The 22,314-nt window shown below is 49.8% G+C and overlaps 2 protein-coding genes across 7 annotated transcripts in view; one reads left to right on the top strand and one right to left on the bottom strand.

The window, feature by feature from the left end:
• Positions 1–11,076, top strand: part of AP2A1 (adaptor related protein complex 2 subunit alpha 1) — a 38,803-nt gene extending 27,727 nt beyond the window's left edge. For 3 of the 6 annotated variants that reach the window (XM_081166178.1, XM_081166177.1, XM_081166179.1), the window contains 8 exons: positions 2,121–2,192; positions 3,743–3,825; positions 4,691–4,781; positions 5,271–5,393; positions 6,291–6,407; positions 7,989–8,058; positions 8,875–9,009; positions 9,212–11,076. In XM_081166178.1, the coding sequence (XP_081022304.1) occupies positions 2,121–2,192; positions 3,743–3,825; positions 4,691–4,781; positions 5,271–5,393; positions 6,291–6,407; positions 7,989–8,058; positions 8,875–9,009; positions 9,212–9,289 (769 nt within the window). In that variant the 3' untranslated portion in view covers positions 9,290–11,076. The remainder of the gene's footprint in view (positions 1–2,120; positions 2,193–3,742; positions 3,826–4,690; positions 4,782–5,270; positions 5,394–6,290; positions 6,408–7,988; positions 8,059–8,874; positions 9,010–9,211) is intronic. The other 3 variants (XM_081166182.1, XM_081166180.1, XM_081166181.1) reach the window with 1 other exon arrangement.
• Positions 11,077–12,382: 1,306 nt separating this feature from the next.
• Positions 12,383–22,275, bottom strand: FUZ (fuzzy planar cell polarity protein). The gene is made up of 11 exons (XM_081166672.1): positions 22,003–22,275; positions 20,686–20,807; positions 19,499–19,583; positions 18,429–18,497; positions 16,958–17,062; positions 16,352–16,549; positions 16,177–16,272; positions 14,708–14,814; positions 14,468–14,538; positions 14,266–14,367; positions 12,383–13,143 (listed from the first exon to the last, which is right to left on the bottom strand). Exons 1-11 carry the CDS (start codon positions 22,102–22,104, stop codon positions 12,938–12,940), a joined length of 1,263 nt encoding a protein of 420 aa, XP_081022798.1. The 5' UTR covers positions 22,105–22,275; the 3' UTR covers positions 12,383–12,937.
• Positions 22,276–22,314: the final 39 nt, after the last annotated feature.

Here is a 22,314-nt window from a genome sequence, read left to right as displayed (position 1 = left end):
CTTGGTGGAGGCTGGCCTGCCTGCAGAGTAAGGGGCTGAAACTCTCTCTCTGCCAATCCTGCCCACCCTGCTATTTACCCTGCCTCCCCAACCTCCTCAGGGGCACCTCTCAATGAGACCCGGTTCTCTGTTAGGACTCCCATCAGCTGAAAGGAGGAGAGGGCATCTAGCAATTTTAAAAACCCACCTGTGTGTTTGATTACACCTCAGCTCTCTGTGAAAGGAGAAGGATGATGGAAGCTGAAATGATGTTCTGTGACAGGGCTGGAGAACCTTGGGTCTTTCAGGACCCCAGCTTCCATCAGCCCAGGCGGCATGGCCAATGGGAGTTGAAGCCCAGCTGCTGGGAATGACAGGCAGGAAGAGCACTGCTTATGGGCTTCCCTGTAGCTTCTGGTTGACCACTGAGAGAACAGGATGCCGGACTGTGATGGGCTTTTGGTCTGAGCAGGGCTCTTATTCCTTGTCCGGTGCTGTGTCAGCAAAAGAGCCTTAGTTCAGCTCCAGCTCCTTCTCCTTGCCTTCAAAGCCACCCCCCTCCCGACCTTGTTGTCCCGCCCGCAATCTCTCTCCACCCCCCATATCACGATGCATCTCTGCCAGTGATCTTCGGTCTTCCGGCTCTGCCACCCTCCATCTTCTGAACATCAGTGCCTCCGTCCTTTCTCGCCTGCGATGGCATCCCAGAACACCTGCCTGACACCACCTTTCTTGCCTGCTATGAAACCCGCACCACCCCCTCGTCCCCCACATCACGCTGTAACTAAGCCTACGCACATGCAGCCGAAACAACTGCATACTGCCTCCCTGTCCTCTTGTTTCTCCTCTGGGTGGAATTTTGAGATTGGATGCTCCTTGGGGCAGGGACCCTCTGCTCTTGTGTTCCAAAGTGCCATGGACACAGATGGTTCCAAGCAAGCAGATGGGTGGAGGTGGCTGTGGAACAGAAGCAAACAGCCCAAAGGGAATTTCTCTTTTCTGACATGAGTGTTGCCTCTGGGGCCTCTAGACTGCAAAGGCCAGAGAGGCCATTGCATCCCGGGGCTGTTGAGGAATTGGGAGTTACTTTTAACTGCCTTAAGCCTTTTACATCCTTCATGTGAGTGAGGACCACAGGGCCCAGGGGGTGGAGGCCCATGGCTAGAATATTCTGCTTCTTTGAGAAAGCCGGTAGGTTCAAGCCACTGGTGGCCAGATCTCCTGGACTATCAGTGGCAGCAGTGTGGGAGGTTGGTGCAGATGTAGGTCCTACCACAAAGGAGTCGTGGGTTCCCTTGGGGTGGTAGGTGTCTCTGAGTCAAGGAATGCAGAGTTGGGTTTCTTGGGCTTTGAGGGGAAGGCCAGCTTCTTAGCAGGTCAGGGCACCTAAATTGCTTGCAGGCGTGATTTTTGGAGGAAGAAGAGTCTGCCTATGCACAAAGTCACTCACTTGGATGGCTTTAAAAGAGGATTAGACAAAATCACGGAGGATAAGCCAGCAGTGGCTGCTAACCCAGATGGATGTGCTGTCGCTCCACTGTCAGAGGCAGCATGCTTTTGGAAACCAGCCGCTAGGAATCGCAGGTAGGGAGAGCGCTGCCATACTTGGGCCCTGCTGCTTGCAGGTTCCCGTAGGAACCTGCTTGGCCACTGGCGAACCAGGATGCAAGACTGTGATGGTCTCATCCGGTGGGCTCTCCTTTATGTGTATCTTAGCAAAGGTGTTGACGATGCAAATATGTTTTGCTCTCGTCCTTTTAGCGCAGGTGTGTGTGGGGAAAACTTTGCCCCCTGCCTCAGTTGTTGCTAAACCACCCCCAGCAGGCATAACCAATGGGATGATGGACATAGCAGTTCAGCAACAACCGGAGAGCCAAAGGTTCCCAACCTTTTCTTTTAGAAGCTACTTAGGAACAGTGCCTGGTCCTTCCGCTGCCTCCTCACCTGCTATGTTGCATGCTGGCTTGCTGTCTATATATTTGTGTGTGTGTGTGTGTGTGTGTTTGTTCTCTGCCTCCTTCTGGTACTAACCTGGTGCTGCGCCCTGGTGACTCATCTTTTCTGCTCTCTCTTTCTCTCTCTCTTCCCCACCCCTGCCAACCGCTGGTCCCCTTTGCTATGGCCTTTGCCACCACCTTCAGCTCAGGGGCTGCCGCATCTGTCTCTGAGGACCCCGCTTTGCCTATTGCTGAGGCCGATGAACTGCTTCACAAGTAAGATCCTGCAGTGGGACTGTGGCTCCCAGAGGCTAGGGCTGTGGGTGGCAGCGGCGGCAGACTAGAAGTCTCTTCCCCCTTGGCACAAGAGGCTTCCTCTGGTTCACCAGCCTGATCCCATCTGTGCTATTAGCTATGGGGGTTGGGAAGCATTTTCAGCCCAGGGGGCTGCATTTCCTCATGAGCAACCTCCCAGGGTCCATGTGGGTGGAGACGAAAGTGGGCGGGACAACAGATGCAGCTCTTAACCTCTGTACAGTGAGACTTTCCACATACCTTCATCTAGGCAATCAAGTGAGATCATTACAGTTTAGGACAGGGGTCAGCAAACCTTTTCAGCAGGGGGCCAGTCCACTGTCCCTCAGACCTTGTGTGGGGGCGGACTATATTTTGGAAAGAAAAAAAATTCCTGTGCCCCACAAATAACCCAGAGATGCATTTTAAATAAATGCTCACATTCTACTCATGTAAAAACACGCTGATTCCCGGACCGTCCACAGGCTGGATTTAGAAAGCGATTGGGCTGGATCCGGCCCCCGGGCTTTAGTTTGCCTACCCATGGTTTAGGGATACATTTCAGCCAGGAAAAAGCAGCAAAGGAGGGGGCCAGGCCAGGCCATTAAGGGGCGTGTGTCCTGAGCCTCAGGCCCAAAGGAGGGCTTGTGGGAATGGTTGGGTGCAGGGATACCAAAGAAAGGATGTCCAACCACACCAGAGTGATCAGTTCTAGTGCTTTATTAAAAGAAAAGTGCAGACTTAACAGCAAAGCAGCCTGCCAGGTCTCCCAGCCTTTGCAGATGTGGGACAGACACCGCAGCAAGGAGATGGCTTGTTCGCGCCCAAGCAAACATTCATGCATTCCTTACGCATGAAGCAGCATGTGTCTCTTTGGGCAGACCTTCCTATTGCTTCACCAACCTGACAAGATGAGGTCCTAGGTGGCAAATACCCAAATCTTACAGATAGCTCCCCTTTCTGGGCTCAGAAATTCATAGATAAGGATAACACCAAAGCAAGCCAGTTAACCTATATATCAAAGCAAGGGAATATGTAGAAGCTCATTGCTACAACACAATACCAATTACTGGTGGGGTTATCTTAACTACCAAGATGGCATTAAGCACAGCTTTCAGAACAGTTCACCTTTGGTTCAACACAGCATGGCCTGGGGAGACTCCCCAAGAGCCAGATAGAAAGGCCTGGAGGGAACCTCCGCCCTGGGCCTGAGGTTTCCAGCGTTGTCTTAGCTTCACCTGACACCACTCTCTGCTATGTGCTGAAGTTCCTCTGCTTCCCAGGCATGGCAGTTGGGAAGAAAAGGGTCTCCTCTGAACAAGGGGGTATTTCTGATTCACTGACCCTCTCTCAGCTGAGCCTTGAGCCCTTAGATAGCAGGAGGTAGGCTAGGGTTGACCAGCTGCATGTCAAAAGAGACCAGCACCAGCAGAAAGGGTGGTGTGGGGAAGTCCTGGGGGCTAGAAGCCAAAACAGAAGGAAGACCTTGGATACCTGCCTGCCTGTAACCAACCCTCCGTGGTCCATTGCAGATTCGTGTGCAAGAACAACGGAGTGCTCTTTGAGAACCAGCTGCTGCAGATCGGGGTGAAATCGGAGTTCCGGCAGAACCTGGGTGAGTGGGGTTTGGGACAATGGGCAGAATGGTGACCAGCTCCCCTAATCTGCATATTAGGAAGCTGGTCTTTCATTGGCCTTACTTCAAGGAGATGCTCCTCACATCAGCTTCCTTGATGGGCTCCCCACCTCTTAAACTAATTTTTTATCCTTTCCCTTCAAGTCCTTTTGCATGTTGACACTTACTAGATTTTTGCCTGTGGGGCAGGGAGCAGTAGGTACCCATGTCTCTGACAAATTGCGGTACTTGGATTTTGGGAATCCTGTAATCTAAGCATTTGCTTGTATTGATTGATTGATTGATTGATTGATTGATTGATTGAATGTAAGTGTTGCCTTTTGCTGGAGAAAAAGGGAGGCACACAGTTTCTCCTGTTGGTTCTAGTGAGACTTGCTTCCAGGGGACAGTCGGTGAATGTTTTTTTATGTGAAGCCGCCCTGTGCTCTGTTTTGGAGGAAGAAGCCAGGGTGTAAAGATATTTATCGGCTATAAAAGTTAATAAATAAATCTCCTCCTGCCAAAATCAGAGAGGGATGCATGCTGTCGTGTCAGCACAAGTGCCTCTTGAGGAGAAGATTGGAAGAGACAGTTTGTGCTGGTTATTGGCCTTTTGGCTAAACTTGTTGGTGTGGGGCAGAGACAGGAAACCTGTGGCTCTCCAGCTGTCGTTGGACTCCAACTCCCATCAGCCCCTGCTAGCATGGATAGTAGGCAGGAACGATGGGATCTGCAGTCCAGCACCATCTGGAGGGCCACAGATTCTCCATGCCTGATGTCGAGGGGTCCTGAGCTGGTGTTGTGAGCAGCCAAGGTGAGATGCTGAGCAGCTCCACATTTTTTTAAAAAAATGTCTTCTCTCCAGGCCGGATGTATCTCTTCTACGGGAACAAAACGTCCATCCAGTTCCAGAGCTTTACCCCTACAGTCAGCTACCCAGGAGACCTGCAGAGCCATATCCTTTTGTAAACGTCTACTGGGGGTGGAGAGGATGCGGGTGGCGCTGTGGGTTAAACCACAGAGCCTAGGACCTGCCGATCAGAAGGTCGGCGGTTCAAATCCCCGCAACGGGGTGAGCTCCTGTTGCTCAGTCCCTGCTCCTGCCAACCTAGCAGTTCGAAAGCACGTCAAAGTGCAAGTAGATAAATAGGTACCGCTCTTGCGGGAAGGTAAACGGCGTTTCCTTGTGCTGCTCTGGTTCGCCAGAAGCGGCTTAGTCCTGCTGGCCACATGACCTGGAAGCTGTCTGTGGACAAACACCGGCTCCCTCGGCCTGAAAGCGAGATGAGCGCAGCAACCCCAGAGTAGTCCGTGACTGGACCTAATGGTCAGGGGTCCCTTTACCTGGGATGGGAGCATCTCAGAGTAGACGTGCGGCACCAGAGGCTTTCTTTCCCTTTGCTCCTCGGGGAGGATAACACTTTGTTTCCTTAGCACCGCTCACAGCTCAACATCCAGACAAAAGCAGTGGAGCCTCTGGTGGAGGGAGGAGCTCAAGTGCAGCAGGTCCTGAACATCGAGTGCCTGAGCGACTTCACAGAGGCGCCCCTCATCAACATAAAATTCCGGTACTGTAGTCCACAGCATCCCTCTGGGGACTGAATGCCAGCTTGTTGGCATGGCTTCCACTTGCACTCTCGCCCAAGCCAGCAGGCTTCCCTCTTCACTCGTCAAAAATGATTGATCTGTCGAACAGGGTCATTTGCTTTCCTATCCGTCCCCTGCCCTGGATAGGGAGGTTGAGGCTTTTCAGTCCTCTCCAGCGTTGTGGCTCATCTCAATTCCCTCCCCGCTTCCCCTTTTTGTCCCCAACTTGAGGGGATCTTGGGGCGCCATGGGTACCCGGAAGAGAAGGGCTGTTGCAGTGGGATGAATGGAGAAGGGGCTGGGGCAGCCTGCGTGACCAGCCGCGCCTCTGCACCGGAGCAGGGAATGATGACGCAGAACGGTTCCGTAATGGTTTGAAAAGCGCACGAAATGTTTCTAGCCCTCAGTGTTGCGGAGAAATTCTGTACATGAGCAGAGCTGAGTGAGATCCATGCCATAGTTCCGGTAGTTGCCGTTTGCATGGTTAGTCCTTCCCCTGTTATTCCCTCTGTTTGTAAGAGTGTAAGAAGAGGCGGCTGAATGAGGCCAATAGCCCTTCTGTTCCATCTTCCTGCAGCTATAATTCAGAAGGATATTGCCTCTAACTGTGAAGACAGAGCATAGCCATCATGACCAGTAGCCACTGACAGACCTTATCCCTCTCCAGTTTTCCCATGAATGTCGGACCTCCAGCAATTGCTATGTTTCATAACTGGCAGTTAGAAGATCCTGTGCTCAGTGGACTTGGGGAATCGGCCATGTTCCAGCCGATCCTCTTGAAGTGCAGGGACAGCTGTGCTATGGGGAGTTCAGTGTCTCTTCCCGCCCCCCCCCCAATGCCCCCTTTCATGGGTCTCTCTCCTCCATGTTTCTGCCAGGTACGGTGGGACGCTGCAGAACCTCACACTCAAACTGCCCGTAACGGTCAACAAATTTTTCCAGGCAACAGAGATGCAATCACAAGATTTCTTCCAGCGCTGGAAACAGCTCAGCCTGTAAGTGGGGGACTATATAGTACGAGTTTTGAGAAATGTTATATTTCTGTCCATCCCAGGAACCTTCTCCTTTCTTGAGCCGCTTGGTATAGCCTTAAAGTCTCTTTAGGTGACTGTTGGTGTGCAGCAGTCGTCCTCTTTACCAAATTTATGTTCAGGAGAGACTGTAGCCCAGTGGAACAGCACCTGCCTTGCGTGCAGGAGGTCCTAGCTTCAATCCTGGGTGCCTCAAGATAGGGCTGGAGAATAATGCCTGCCTGAATCCTTGGAAAGGCACTGCCAGCCAGAGTAGACAATATTGAGCTAGGTGGACCGATGGTCTGATTCAGTATAAGACAGTTTCCTGTGTCCATAGATGGCACAAGATTTTTACTTTCAGATGAACTACTATTAGGGGGTGGTGCCACCCCAGACATTCTGCCACCACCACCACAAGTGCTTGGAGGATTGAAAGTTTGTGCCTTTCACTACCCCTGCAATGGGATCAGTTAACCAGCTAATGCGTACTTGGCCAAGTCTTATCAGGTGGGCATGACCCTGTGAGCTGGTCTGTTTTGTGCTGGTGAGACTTGCTCAGTAGAAGTGCTGGCCCTCTGTCAAGAACCTATAGCAAAAACTTCCCTTTAGATTAAGAACAGCAGTGTTGTAAGCAGATGCTGTGGTTTTTAGCAAGCTAGTCGAAAGCTGTGTGAATTGGATTGCTTTAATTGTGTCTGTTGTTCATACATGCTGCTGCCTATGCAATTTCTCTCCCCAGTAATCACCTATATGTGTGTGTGTGTGTGTGTGTGTGTGTGTGTGTGTGTGTGTGAGAGAGAGAGAGAGAGAGAGAGAGAGAGAGAGAGAGAGAGATATAAGGAAATAGTCAGAGATTTTAAGGTATTAGTCAAAGCTTTTTGGAGTGACTGTTAGTTAGATCCTGCTTGTGGCATCTTCCTTTCCTTCCATATCACCTGAAATCAGTCAGTCTCAAAAGATGGGCAGTTTGAGAGATCTACCCCACTTCTCCTGGCCTACTTGAGAGATCAGTGTTTGAAATTCCCTTTGCCAACCTGGTGCTACCTTCCAGCTGTGTTGGATTGCAACCCCTCATTAGCTCCAGCCAGCGCAACTTATTGTCTGGGCTGATGGGAGTTGTAGTCCAGCAACTTCTGGAGAGCTCCATAGGCTTCCCAAGCCATGTTTCGAGGAAGGTGCATCTTTTGGGGCCTGAGCAAGGATTTTGAGCAGCAAGACAGCTCAGCTGTACTTGATGACAAAGGGTGGTTTAGAACATCTCTCGTACTGCATAATACGGTCTAGATACTGCTGTACCATGAACATTTCTGTTGGTTATCAAACAACCTGCCTAGAAGAGGTGCCCAGAACTCTCCTTCAAGGCCCAAGGGCTTTTGCTTGTACCTGGGGACTTATTTTTGCCTTGCTCAGGGGCACATATTTTTTAATTGCCACAGTGCCTCAGCAGATGCAACATCTGGTGAATGGCTGAGGCACAACTAGGTTGTGTGGCAGGTTGATGAGGAAGAGAAAGTTTTGCGCTGTCACTGATCTGATGCTATCCCATCCCAAATCCTTCTGCAGGCCACAGCAGGAAGCCCAGAAGATATTCAAGGCAAACCACCCCATGGATTCCGAAGTCACCAAGGCCAAGGTGAGCACGCTCACATGTGTTTGCGTTCACCGTGGGAAGCGTGGAAAATTAAGGTTTGGGCAAATAAACATGAAACGCAAATGTTCTTTGGAATAGTGACAGAGGTACAGTGGTACCTCGCAAGACGAATGCCTCGCAAGACAAAAAACTCGCTAGACGAAAGGTTTTTCCATTTTTGATTTGCCTCGCAAGACGAATTTCCCTATGGGCTTGCTTCGCAAGACGAAAACATCTCGCGACTTTGTTTCCTTTGTCTAAAAACAAAGACATGTTTTGTTTATAAAGTTAATTTATTTTCCCTTCAATTTTTGAACTGCTCTTTACAGTATGTGTGACTTTAAAGAGCAGTTAATAAACTGTTGTTGTACCAAATTTGGCTTTGTTTGACCATAGGAACGCATTAATTGATTTTCAATGCATTCCTATGGGATTTCGTGATTCGCAAGACGAAAAATTCGCTAGACGACAAAACTTGCGGAACGAATTAATTTCGTCTTGCGGGGCACCACTGTAAATAGGCATGGAGATCAGGGTCAGCAGACGGGGTATAAAACATCCAGGCTTTCCCATTCCTTGGTATCCAACAAAGAGTGCTTTTGCACAATGTGCAGGACACCTGTGTCACTGAGACTGAAATCTTTTGGGTGGCAGGTGGATATAGAGCTAGAGACCACACGAGCTGTACTGCCGGCTAGGATGCCAGCATCTTCCTACCCCATTTTGTTCCCTCACCTTGTACATCTTTCCCCTCGACTGCCTTCCCCACGGCAGCCAAGCAGAGGAGCCCAACTAAGCTGAATTCCCTTCTTTCCACAGCTGCTAGGTTTCGGCAGCGCGCTCTTGGAGAGGGTGGATCCAAACCCCGATAACTACGTAGGAGCTGGGATCATCCAGACGAAGGCGCTGCAGGTGGGATGCTTGCTGCGGCTGGAGCCCAACGCCCAGGCACAGGTGAGGAGGCAAGAGCTCCGGGATGCTTGAGCTCTGGGAGCAGAGTGGAAAGGAGGATGCTGCTGTGGGAGAGAATTGGCAGTTGGGACTCCTGGGTTGTCCAAAGAGGGAAGGAGCAGGGAAAAGTTGAAAGCTCTGCTGCCCCAAGAGTGCTTTCTGAAGCCAGACTTAACGGCTGAATTGACTCTACGTTTCCCTGCAGATGTACCGGCTGACCCTGCGCACCAGCAAGGAGTCCGTTTCGAAGCACCTTTGCGAGCTGCTCTCTCAGCAGTTCTGAGACATTGGCCGCACCAGAGGAGGCGGGGAGGGCGGGCTGCACCGGGGAGAGGGGAGGCTGTTCCTGCACACTTGGCTGCCTACACCTGCCCCCTCCCACCTCCCTCCAAACCAGGGGCCTCCGGAAAGACTGTACTGCTCCCTTGCCTGTTGTTGTGATGACCTCTGTGTTCTCATTGCCTAGCCCGGGCCAGCACCAAGGAATACAAAGCAAGGTGGGCGGGGTGGGGAGCAGAAATGGGGTCCCTGGCATGGACAAAGTAGAATTGGGACGGTGGGGAGGGGGGGATGATTTGCGTGGGGGTAGGGCATCCTTCTGGGTGTCATCTTCCCCTTGCCCGGAGGGTGGCCCCCTGGAAGAAAGCCAAGACCTCTCCCATCCATCCCATCTGCCTGTCCCTCCCAACTCGGGGTGAGGCTGAGATTGGTGGTCTTAATCCCCACCCCTACCCCCATGATATCGGCCGGCATTTTTGGGTTTTGTTTACAACCCTCGCCCCCTTCTCCCCCCCAGACAAGGCCTTTCTGTGGGGGAGGTTAACTCCCCCCACTTTCCCCTGAGCTGGCTGTGGGGGGGTTGGGGGAGAGGAACGGGGTGCGTGTGGGTTTTTTGTGGGGAGGGAACTGCTCGTAGGGGGGTTGTTTTTGTGTTTTCTTTGCCTTGTGTATTTCCCCGGGGTGGGCTGGGCGTGGGCGTTCTTCCTTTCCTTTGTCATGGACCATTCCAGTGTTACAGTTGCGTGTGTTTTTGTGGGGAAGTAACCATAAGTCGAGAGCCTCCCCCGCTTCCCTCGCCTCCTAGAAGGAAAAACTGCACGAAGGTGGGGAGGGCTGTGAGGAAGAGATGCCTAATCGACTCCTCTCCCGACTCCCCTCAACCCCACCCTTCCCTCCTGGAGACTCTGGAATGCTGCCCTCCGTGCATTTTGGAAAAGCGGAGAGGGAAGGTTCAGTTCATGCTATTCTGGGGGTGTCCCAGCTTCCATGCCGGCCCGGGCTCCATGTTACTCTGCTGTGTAGGTGTTATCTAGCGCATCTTAGTTTTATCTGGGTTTTGAATGCCTGTATCTATCTCCATGTGACTCTTAATAAAGCCGTGAGGGCGGGGGAGAGCCAGGATCAAGCCAGGCTGGGTCACCCCCACACCGCTGACTGACTCGTTGTGTGCTGCTTTTTAATATGTGGATAAATGGCAGGGCGGGAGGGTGTCCCCAACCCCCTGGAGCAGAGGTAGCCATGACTGTGTGAGACAGAATCTGGTATTTCTTCCATGCGGGCTTCTAGCTATGGTGACGCAATGGCAGCTTTGTCTTAACAGCTGGAACCCGCTATGTTTCCGGTGGGGGTGGTTTGCCCCGACACCCGCAGAAGAGGGGGTTCAGCTGTATGGAATTGGTAGGCCGAGAAGCGGTCGAAACACTTTGCGGCCGAAGTGCAACAATTCCTTTATGTCAATGGCACAAAGACACAAAGAGTGTGCTTTCTGCTGGGGCTAGAATGCAGGGATGCTTTCTAGGGTACCCCAGCCGTGGGACTGAAGGCAAGACTTTTTAAAAAGAGGGAGGAGGCCCACTTCTTCCTCAGAAGCACAATGCATTTACCTTTGTAATCTCTCACCTTCCTGCAAAGCCTAAAAGCAGTGGGGAATGGAGGGGGCTAATTAAAGATTAGGAGACCATGTTCGCTTCCCTAAGATATACCATTTCTGGTGGGTGTTGAAATCTGTAACAAGCCCCTCCCTTAATTCTGTGGTGTGAATAAATTATGCAGATCACCTGCATAAACGTATTTGATGTGCAAGCCTCTTATTTTGGTTACCAATTTAGAGTCTTCGTGGAAGTTGAGAAGCTGAGTAAGGACTGGGTTAAATGCTAAGAGAGGAAAGACATTGCAAACTAAGTGAAAAGCCTCATCATTTGTCCAAGGGAGTTTTAGAGGGATTGGCCATCAAAGGTCTGCAAGCCAAGAATAGAAACCTGCATTTAAAATATTGGAATAGATTAAAAATAAATAAATCCTGAGCAAAATACTAACTTAATTATGCTTCTACTAAATTAAAAATGCATACAAACCATCTGGATCGGAGAAAGAGCTTTTCCCCAGCAAGCATCCTTGAAATTCAACTCCTCTGAATTTCAGCCACCATTTTGTTACCCACAACTGAATTCCAAGAAATTACAGCTTAAAGGCAGCAATTTTATGGGCCATATAAGTGACAAATGCAGACCAGTGGATGTCAACTAGACAGCTCTGTTCCTAAGATACATTTTTTTCCACTAGAGCTGTCTGTCTCTATCTTAACTACCTACTTACCAAAGTAACACAAATTTGTGTGGCTCAATTCATAGATTTTCAGAGTGCCTTCTTAATGACCTAAGAAAAAACAAGGAGCCTAGTCTTCTTACAAACCCAAATTATATTGCAAGGTGGCTCATTAACAGCCTGATCAATGAAGCCCTGCCTGGAATTTAATATTTATGTATTACTTTAGAGGCAAATGTTGTTTGACTCCAATTCCCACCATCCCTGATTATTTGCCTGGAGCTGATGTCCAAGATTTGGAGAAGCACAGATTAGCCTGCTCTGCTTTTACAGTGTTCAAAGTGCCTCATAGCCATAATTTCACTAATACACACAGTAGACTTGTAATAGAGGTCAAGCAGTTATGGTGATTGAGGCCAAGGAATCAGTACTTGCTTAATGACAGGCAAGATTTGGGGATTTCCAGTTCAGCCATGGCCACCAGCACATCAACTCAGAGAGAGAGAGAGAATCAAGATGCTGCACTGCTGCAGAAGGAAAGAGCTATTCCTACCGGAAAGGGTGAAATCAGGAAGGAAAAGTATGGGAAATAAATAAAGCAAATAAATTACAGCCGCAGCAAAAGCACAGTGCTATAAATACCACACTGAAAGCTGGCAACACCAATTTCAGTCATTATCGAATATCCCATGGTGCTGTAATACTCAGCATGCGACAGACCAGACACAGTGGCTGTCCTGAGGTGTACTTAATTGGATAGAAAGCACCATTTCAGCACCCTACCTCTGCCACAGGTTAAGTTCAAAAAAATCAATCTCAACTCTCCCCAGAATCAGGTACAAACAATTTTTATGGATGCAGCATTTGAACTGATATGCCTTCCAGCAGAGACTGGTTTATTAGGGGACTGCCCCACCTGTCTGCCTTCTTACGTCAACCATTCCAGGGCAAAGTATTTGCTATCAGCTTCCTCCTCAGTTTCACTGTTGCCCTTGTGGAACTCAGTGAGGAGAATGGGAGACAAAACTAGAATTTACTTGGCTGCCCCTAATATCGCTTTTCCTGCCAGCCCCGCCAGCCACACTGATGCCTTAATACAAACATGTCTAGACAACGGTGGCTTTCCATTTTTTCCTCCCAAGAGTAAGGAACAGATATGCAAGACCTAAACTGGTACTCATCGCCATTGCTAGCCCAGCGACCTCTCACTTCCATAAAGAGCAGGGAGTGAGTGGATTAACTCTAGTCTGTAGAATCTCTCCTGCTCCCCCGCTCCCCACAAATCCAGACTGGTCCAATGCAGGGTAATCAGAGCTTGCATGGGAGGTCTAAGGGCTCTGTCTCAGGGCCCACATCTCATCTTGGGAGTCCGGTAGGGAACATCCCCTCAGAAGGCCGAGTCCTCAGCTGTGAGGGTCTGGAGGGTGCTGGTTGCCAGAGACCGCAGAGCAAAGGTAGGCACATCTGGCTTCACAATCAGGAACAGCTGGTGCCGCTTCCCATGGATGGCATAGGCCTTGTACGTAGAGTAGACCAGGTAACAGTGCTGAGGACAGTGGGAGAAGCCAGCCTGGAACTCCTCCTGCAGAGGGACTGAGGAAAGGACAACGAATATCAAGCTCCACAGGATATAACAGAGGCTGGAGGGCAAGTTTGGCCCCACATGCAGAATAGCATTTTTAAATAATAATTTATTATTTATACCCCGCCCATCTGGCTGGGTTTCCCCAGCCACTGGGCGGTTCCCAACAGAATATTAAAAACACGACAAAACACCAAACATTAAAAACTCCCCTAAACAGGGCTGCCTTCAGATGTCTTCTGAAAATAAGATAGCTGTTTATTTCCTTGACATCTGACAGGAGGGCATTCCACAGGGCGGGCACCACTACCGAGAAGGCCCTCTGCCTGGTTCCCTGTAAACTTCACTTCTCGCAATGAGGGAACCACCAGAAGGCCCTCGGCGCTGGACCTCAGTGTCCGGGCTGAAAGATGGGGGTGGAGACGCTCCTTCAGGTATACTGGGCCAAGGCTGTTTAGGGCTTTAAAGGTCAGCACCAACACACTGGATTGTGCCTGAAAACATACTGGGAGCCAATGTTGGATTGTGCCTGAAAACATACTGGGAGCCAATGTTGGTCTTTCAAGACCGGTGTTCTGTGGTCTAGGCGACCACTCCCAGTCACCAGTCTAGCTGCCGCATTCTGGATTAGTTGTAGCTTCCTGGTCACCTTCAAAGGTAGCCCCACATAGAGCACATTGCAGTAGTCCAAGCGGGAGATAACTAGGAGCATGCACCACTCTGGCGAGACAGTCTGCGGGCAGATAGGGTCTCAGCCTGCGTACCAGATTGAGCTGGTAGACAGCTGCCCTGGACACAGAACTGACCTGCACCTTCATGGACAGCTGTGAGTCCAAAATGACTCCCAGGCTGTGCATATGCAATCTGCCACCAGGGAATGTTGGCTTTGGTTATGGAAAAAAAGGAGGGGAACTATATTTAAGCCTTTGAAGTTACAGTAAAAAAAAATTACTTAGAAAAGGTCCCTATGGCCACTGCCTCGCTGAGTCACCAGGAAGTTCCACCTGTCACAAGAACCTGAATTTTGCATAATAATAAAATGTTCCAACATGCAAATACTTGCCACAACTTGAGATGCCACAGAAGAACTTTCTGATTCACAGGACGAAAGGGATAAAGAATCAAGAACTCACCTGCACTCTCTTCGAACTTCTCACAGGGGAAGTACAAGGAGACAGTGAGGGAATAGAAGGAGCGGAGGGCAGAGAGGCGATTTTTCAGGGGCATCTCAGATCCTGTAGAAGTGCGGAAAGATACATATTTAAATGCTCTGTTGAGAGAGAAAGGGCTGGGCTCTCTCTGGCCTTCTCCAGCACAACGCAGCTTGCGCCATACCTTCAGCTGAAGTGCCCTGAGGCTGCACGGTGAAGAGACTTTTCCTCTGATCTTGGTTGATCAGCAACAGCCTGTAGGAGATGAGATTGTGAACACCAGCTGGTTATACTGGAGGCCGGGGGGGGGGGGGGAATGCTGGCAAGACTGGCAGTATAATTTTCAAAAGGGTGGAACAAACATGAAGCCAGCCCCTACAGGGGTTCAGATCCTCAAAGCGCTCTCTTCTCCCAGAAGACTCACCCCAGGATCCCAGGGGCAAGAGCGATGCCAGGAGGCAGGCACCGAGGAGGGGCTCTGGCACTTGCCTTCAGAAGATCCAGCAGCGGCTGCCAAAATCGCTTCACTAACTATAGGAAGAAAGAGAAAGGGCTTGGTAGCGCCACTCGGTTCCAGTTCTCTGGAGGGATAGAGAGAATGCCCTAAACAAGGAAAACCCCAAAGGCTCCCTTCTTCCTTGAATAGTAGTAGTAGTAGTAGTAATAATAATAATAATAATAATAATAATAATAATAATAATAATAATAATAATAATAATAATAATTTATTTATACCCTACCCACCCCAGCCAAAACATCAAATATATGACACATTACCATAAAATCAAGCAATCAATTAAAATACATCCTAAAATCAACTCGGAATCAAAGTGAAATCCAATCAGATGGCAGCCTGCAAAATAGGGATGGGGGCCTTAAATGCTCACCAGGCCTAACTGTTTATACTGATCTTATATGAGCCTGTGAGAAAGGTTGGGGGGGCACTTTCATGCAAATTCTTATAAGGAGAGAGGGGGAGTCAGACTGGCCCCCGGCCAAAGGCCTGGCAGAATAGCTCCATCTTGCAGACCCTGCAGAAAGATGTTAAATCCCACAGGGTCCTGGTGTCGTGTGACAGAGCATTCCACCAGGCCGGGGCCACAGCCAAAAAGGCCTTGACCCTGGTTGAGGCCTGTCAGGGAACCGCAGGCAGCGAGGGAGGAAAGAATTAGAGGATACAGGGAACGATCTCCACTGCTCAGTACTGAGTCCTCCTCAGAAGACAGAGAAGAGGATAGTGAGTCTGGGGAGGAAGGGGTGCTTCAGAGAGAGGGGGATCCGCGTCACAGGGGAAAACGGAAGGGGCTGAGTCGTTGGTGGTGTTGGTCTCGAGGGAGAGGGAAAAGAGAAACTAGTCAGAGCAATGCGTCATGAGAGACGGATCGCTTTGTTTATTCTGCATGTAATCTTGTCAGAAGGAAATAAAGAAAGGAATTTATGGCTGGCTGCCGGGAGTGTTTTCTCTGCTAAGTGCAGCAACGCGTGCAGCTGGCTAGCTGACAAGGCCAGTCTAATTTCCTTGAGGCCCGGGACCTCCAAGATGTTATTTGCAGACCGTAAGGTCCTCTGTGGGGCATACCAGGAGATGCTGCCCCATGCAGACCAGCAAAAGTGAAAGGATGAGGACGGCAACCAATGCCCTTTGCAAGGGGAGGGGCAAAAAACTGAATTTCTCGTTCTTGCCTAAAGGGAATGGCCAGGAATCGGATAGCACAGTCCGTAGAGCTATAATGGCACTCTTAATCTCAGGGTTGTGGGTTCGAGCCTCATGTTGGGCAAAAGATCCCTGCATTGCAGGGGGTTGGACTAGATGACCCTTGTGGACCCGCCCAACTCTACCATTCTATGATCCTATGAGTCCAAGTTGCTTCACTTCCAAGGTCTCTCTCTCACCTCATCAGCCAAGAACTGTAAGGAGGGCTTAGGCCCACACAGCAGCAGCACCTCCAAACCAGGCACGAGCTGGAGCGTCAAGAAGCGGTGGGGGACCTGTTGGGAGTGAGAGACACAGAGAATCAGAAAGCTACACTCCTCTAATGGCCCCTCCCTGAATCGCCAGCCAGCTCACCGTGGGGCTGCCATGAGGAAGGTAAACGGGCAGATCGCGGGAGGTGTGAGGGGGCAGCGAGCGCACCAGCCACACCAGCAGCATGGCCTCCGAGGCTGCCAGCTGCCACCACTGCTCTGTTGCACACAGCACCTGACCGCCCACAAGCAGGCTGCCAAACCGCGACTCTGCTGCAGAGGCAAAGACTTCCAGGCACTCCTGAATCAGGAAAGAGCAAGGCAAGACAGAGAATGAAAGAACAGCCACAACGGATTAGACCAAAGTTCCATCTGATCTGATTCAGTATCCTGTTCTCATCTAGGGGAAACCCATTAAGTGCACAACAGCACACTTCCCATGAGCGATTCCCAGTAAATGTTATTGAGAGACATACAGCCTCTGATATCTACAACTAATCCAGAATGCGGCAGCTAGACTGGTGACTGGGAGTGCCTTCCAAGACCATCTAACACCAGTCCTGAAAGACCTACATTGGCTCCCAGTACACTTCCAAGCACAATTCAAAGTGCTGGTGCTGACATTTAAAGCCCTAAGCGGCCTCAGCCCAGTATAGCTGAAGGAGCAGTTCCACCCCCAACGTTCAGCCCAAGAACAAGCCAGTCTCACCTGCAGTATTGCCCTGGAGGGCACCACTGTGCATTCCACACACTGGGTCAGGTCAGCACTGCATTTGCCAGGCTCCAGGAAACTGTCAATCAATTTGTAACATGCCTAAATTGGGGGAGGAGGAGGGAGATTAAATATTTAAGCTACCAGGGATAAAAACTGACTTCCAAACACATGGAATAGGTAATGAAATCCATTTTTAAAATATTTGAGTGATAAATGTGTAATGTGTGAAAGAAAAAGAAATCTGCAGGTAAGAATTCAGGCTTTGCCTAGTTTTTCACTAAGTCCACCTATTAGAGGCAGGGCAAGGCAGATTACCGTATTTTTCGCCCTATAGGGCACACCGGCCCATAGGGCGCACCTAGTTTTTTGGGGGGGAAATTAGGAAGAAAAAAAAATATTTCCCCCCCAGGCGCTGAGCTGGGGCGGGGGAAGCCCGAGCTTTCCCCGACCCCAGCCCCCAGAACAGGCTGCTATCCGCAAGCCTGGGGAGCCCAGTGGGAACTCCTGTGGGCTCCCCAGGCTTGCGGATATCTGTCTGAAGCCCGGGGCACGCTGCTCAGCTGCGCTCCCCGGGTTTCGGGCTGCAAGCTGCTATCCGCAAGCCTTGGGAGCCCGGCGGGAACTCCCGCCAGGCTCCCGAGGCTCGCGGATAGCTTCCTGAAGCCTGGAGAGCGAGAGGGTTCGGTGCACACCAACGCCTCTCGCTCTCCAGGCTTCAGTGAAAGCCTGCATTTGCCCCATAGGATGCACACACATTTCCCCTTCATTTTTGGAGGGGAAAAAGTGCGTCCTATAGGGTGAAATAGTGATGTATGGAAGTGAGAGCTGGACCATAAAGAAGGCTGATCGCCGAAGAATTGATGCTTTTGAATTATGGTGCTGGAGGAGACTCTTGAGAGTCCCATGGACTGCAAGAAGATCAAACGCATCCATTCTTAAGGAAATTAGCCCTGAATGCTCACTGGAAGGACAGATCATGAAGCTGAGGCTCCAATACTTTGGCGACTCATGAGAAGAGAAGATTCCCTGGCAAAGACCCTGATGTTGGGAAAGATGGAGGGCACAAGGAGAAGGGGACGACAGAGGACGAGATGGTTGGACAGTGTTCTCGAAGCTACCAGCATGAGTTTGACCAAGCTGCGGGAGACAGTGGAAGACAGGAGTGCCTGGCGTGCTCTGGTCCATGGGGTCATGAAGAGTCGGACACGACTAAACAACTAAACAACAACAACATAGGGCGAAAAATACGGTAGGTACGAGGGAAGAAGCAGGGTGCCTTTGAGCATATGCTAAACCCAGGAATCTGCAACCAGAACAAGAACCAAGTTGTTCCATGAAAAAATCCACTACTGGTTCCACCCATTCTGAAGTATTTTTCATCAACATTCGTAGGGAAGAGCTTTTTAGTTGTTACAATTGATACAGCAACCTCCAAGTCGCTAGCCGTCCTCAGGTCAGGCATTACCTTCAGGTCTTTTTTGAGACGTTCAATGTTGCGTGCATTCACCAGCTCCTCCAAGCCCAACACCAGCACCTGTAGTAAAACACACAATTGCCTCCTAAAGATCCTCTGGTCATTCCTCCTGCTTAAAGATTCTTAGAAAAAGATCCTCTGGTTATTCCTTCTGCCAAAGAGGGCATGTACCACCTTGCCACAGAGAAGCACAGCACCCAGTTCCTGCATAAGCCAAGCTGGTTTCTAGACACAGCTTGATATGCATGTGCTCAAGTGGATCAGAAGATGTAGCAACAGAACACCCGTGTATTTTAGGAGCCAAAACTCTTGACTTCTCTGGCCTCAAATGTATACGTTACGCCTTCAGATTAGCTTATCTAGAAATAACCCCCTGCAAGTCTCCTCTCCACACCTAAGGGTGCCCTGGAAGTGGTGCCCACCCTCCAGGTTCCAAATTTGCATTCTCTGCCATTCTTTCTACAAATGCGAAAGGGTGGTTAAGGTGTGCTATGGTTAACTAATGCACAATTAGCAATCAAACTGCACAAAAGGCTTAGCAGGTAGGACAGGTAAGCAGCTGGGAAATGAGAGTTCTTGGGAAGATTTTAGGGGAGACAAACTTTCCTTTTCCATATCTTACTGAAATAGACCATTTCCTATAAGACACCAGACTGGGCTTGTGGGGTTTTTTTGCTATTCCGCATCAGCCTTCATCAACCTGGTGCCCTTCAGATGTTTTGTACTACAATCAGCCCCAGCCACCACAAGGAGCTGTAGTCTAAAATATCTGGAGGAAGCCAGTTTGCGGAAGTTTTCTCTAAATCAGCAACAGTAGCTCTAGGCACACATCACAACTAAGATATCTTGGCTGAAGAGGATCAGTACGCTATGAAGTTTATATAACTATTTAACAAACACACACAAACACTAGAAAGCACAGTTGCTTAAAACTGAATGCCACTCAACTGAGACAGCTGCTCCCTTTGGAATTATGTACCATTCCAATGCACTGGCTCGCCTCCCACTTTCCTGTTACAGACTAAGGCTGAAATGACATTCCACCACCTTTGACTGCTCACCATGGCACTGAAGACATTTTCAAGGAGTCTTCCAAGGCTGAAGTCACTGGCACCTTCATCTGAGGACAGGACAATGAGGGTGATGCTGGGAACACCAAACACAAAAATGTTAAGGATATAAATATAGACAGGAAATCTACAGGAACTCTTCACCTTAAATGCCACCATGTTCAACAGAGATGCAGCCTACAAACAGCTGTCTACAACCATGATGGCTAGCAACTTGATTTGGTTTGCCATCACAAAAGAAGATGTGAAAAACTTGAGTGAACCCTATAAAGCAATATTGTATTTGTGTGGTAGCCTGCTAGCCATGGATGGCAAGGCACTGTGTGCAGGAAAGTGAAAAGGCTGATAGAGGAAGGAGGACAAGCATAGTAACACAGCCCACTTTCCTTCCTCTGACAGCCGCAACTGACTAGGAAAAAATTATGTAAGTTAGCAACTGTTGCCCCTAATTTACTAGGTATCTGATGCTACATTTAAAAAAAAAAGATCATTAGGGCTGAAAAGCCTAATGAAAAGAAGCTTTTGTGTGTTTCTGCTCAACTCTTTAGTATTTTTGTGTTAAAGGGACGCAGGTGGCGCTGTGGGTAAAACCTCAGTGCCTAGGACTTGCCGATTGTATGGTCGGCGGTTCGAATCCCCGCGGCGGGGTGAGCTCCCGTCTTTCGGTCCCAGCTCCTGCCCACCTAGCAGTTCGAAAGCACCCCTAAGTGCAAGTAGATAAATAGGTACCGCTTTATAGCGGGAAGGTAAACGGCGTTTCCGTGTGCTGCGCTGGTGCTGGCTCGCCAGATGCAGCTTAGTCACGCTGGCCACGTGACCCGGAAGTGTCTCCGGATAGCCTCTTAAGTGAGATGGGCGCACAACCCTAGAGTCGGACACGACTGGCCCGTACGGGCAGGGGTACCTTTACCTTTACCTTTATTTTTGTGTTACATTTTAGAGCAGAGTTTTGCAACCATGAAAGCAAGAATGAAATGCAGTTATTAGGGCTTGAAGAAGGCTCCCTTGGATTAAATAAAATATATAAGAAGGCTGCACAGGTCTTATGAGACATTACAAATGAGAGGGATTTGTCCCTCTGCCCCCGCTGCTCCTGCTAGATTGAAATTCCTGCCCTCTGCTGAAGCAAACGAACTCTGCTTACTGCAACGAACCCTGACGAAGGTATGGAACCTCACCTGTTATGAAACACTTTCCACACCACTCGAGTATTCTCTGTACAGGCAGCTGTCAGTAGGACATCCAGGTTGGAGCCAAACATATGAACCCCATTCAGGGAGCCAATCACAGAGAATGGCAGCTGTGGGATAAAGGTAAGCTTTAGTATTCTATATATGAATATGCAAAGCTGTTATATACTTAGTCAGACTCCTAATTTTCCCCATTCAGACTGATAGTAGCAATTCAAAGTCAGTGTGGAGGCTTATTTTTTTGCCCTGCTAATGGAAGGGGTTTTAAATCAGCTTTTGCTAACCTGGTGCCCTGCAGCTGTTTTGGACTCCCAACTTCTGCTACCCCCACCAGCCAGTGGTAGCCAGGGCTGATGGGAATTGTAGTCCAAGGCAGCTGCAGGGCTGTAGTTTGGTGAAAGCTGCTTTAACTTTATCATGTTTTTAATCTGTTATGTAATCTTTGTATTTGAATTGCTCCTCTCTGATTTTAAGTTGCTTTGATACTTTTTTTGTAGAAGGCAATGAGAAAAAATCCCATATCAGATCATTCAGTATTGACTAACTGATAATGACCCCTGCAAGATATCAGGCAGAGAGAGACAGAGAGGTCTTTCCCAGGCCAGCCAACTGAAATTAGCTGCAGATTGTCAAGGGTTGTAGCAGGAACCACCTTCAAAGCATGTTGCTATACTGCTGAAAAATGGATCTTCCGTACAAACCTATGAAGTCGCTATGTCATACCACTGGGCCACATACCCCAAGGCTCTCTACTTTGACTGACAGCATCTTTGCAGGCGTTGCTCTTCCCCAAAGGTAATTCCATAAACAAAGTTTATGCTGTACCCACAAAGAATTGTAGAACTGTAGAGTGGGAAGGGACCATGAGGGACAGCTGGTTCAACGCCTTGCAATGCAAGAATCTTTCACCCCAAAGGGGTCTTGAACCCATGACTTTGAAATTAAGAGTTTCCTGCACTACTGACTGAGCTCTCTTTGATGAACTGCCCTGAGATCTTGCGATGAAGGGTGGTATATAAATCTAATACAGTGGTACCTCGGGTTAAGTACTTAATTCGTTCCGGAGGTCCGTTCTTAACCTGAAACTGTTCTAAACCTGAAGCACCACTTTAGCTAATGGGGTCTCCTGCTGCCGCTGTGCCGCCGGAGCACGATTTCTGTTCTCATGCTGAAGCAAAGTTCTTAACCTGAAGCACTATTTCTGGGTTAGCGGAGTCTGTAAACTGAAGCGTCTGTAACCCGAGGTACCACTGTAAATAAAAACAAGGGCGCAGCGGGGTGGGAGCAGAGGCCGCAACCCCCCACCTGCTGCTTGGAAGAGCCACCTCGGCTCCTGCAATACAAAGGCACTCCGCTGCTGGCCGTGAGGCACAGCAAAGTCACGGAACCTCCTGCTTCGTCCCACATCTTGGGGGGTCCTCCGCTCGCTCTTCTCCGTCAGCGGCTCTGCGCAAAGGAAGAAACACCCCCCCGATCACCGCCGACTCCCCGTCAGGTCTCCCCGCCGCTCTTTCCGCTCCTCCAGCACGACCACATCAGCCGCCATCTTGGGGAGCCCGAGGCACGCTGGGGCGCGAGCGACGCCGTCGCCGTGGCAACAGGCGCCTCTCAGTGATT

This window comes from Podarcis bocagei (genome assembly GCF_964188305.1).
Source record: "Podarcis bocagei genome assembly, chromosome: 13".
NCBI classification, from domain to species: Eukaryota; Metazoa; Chordata; class Lepidosauria; order Squamata; family Lacertidae; genus Podarcis; species Podarcis bocagei.
The sequence above is the reverse complement of the archived record's forward strand: the minus strand, read 5'-3'. Positions and strand labels throughout refer to the sequence as shown.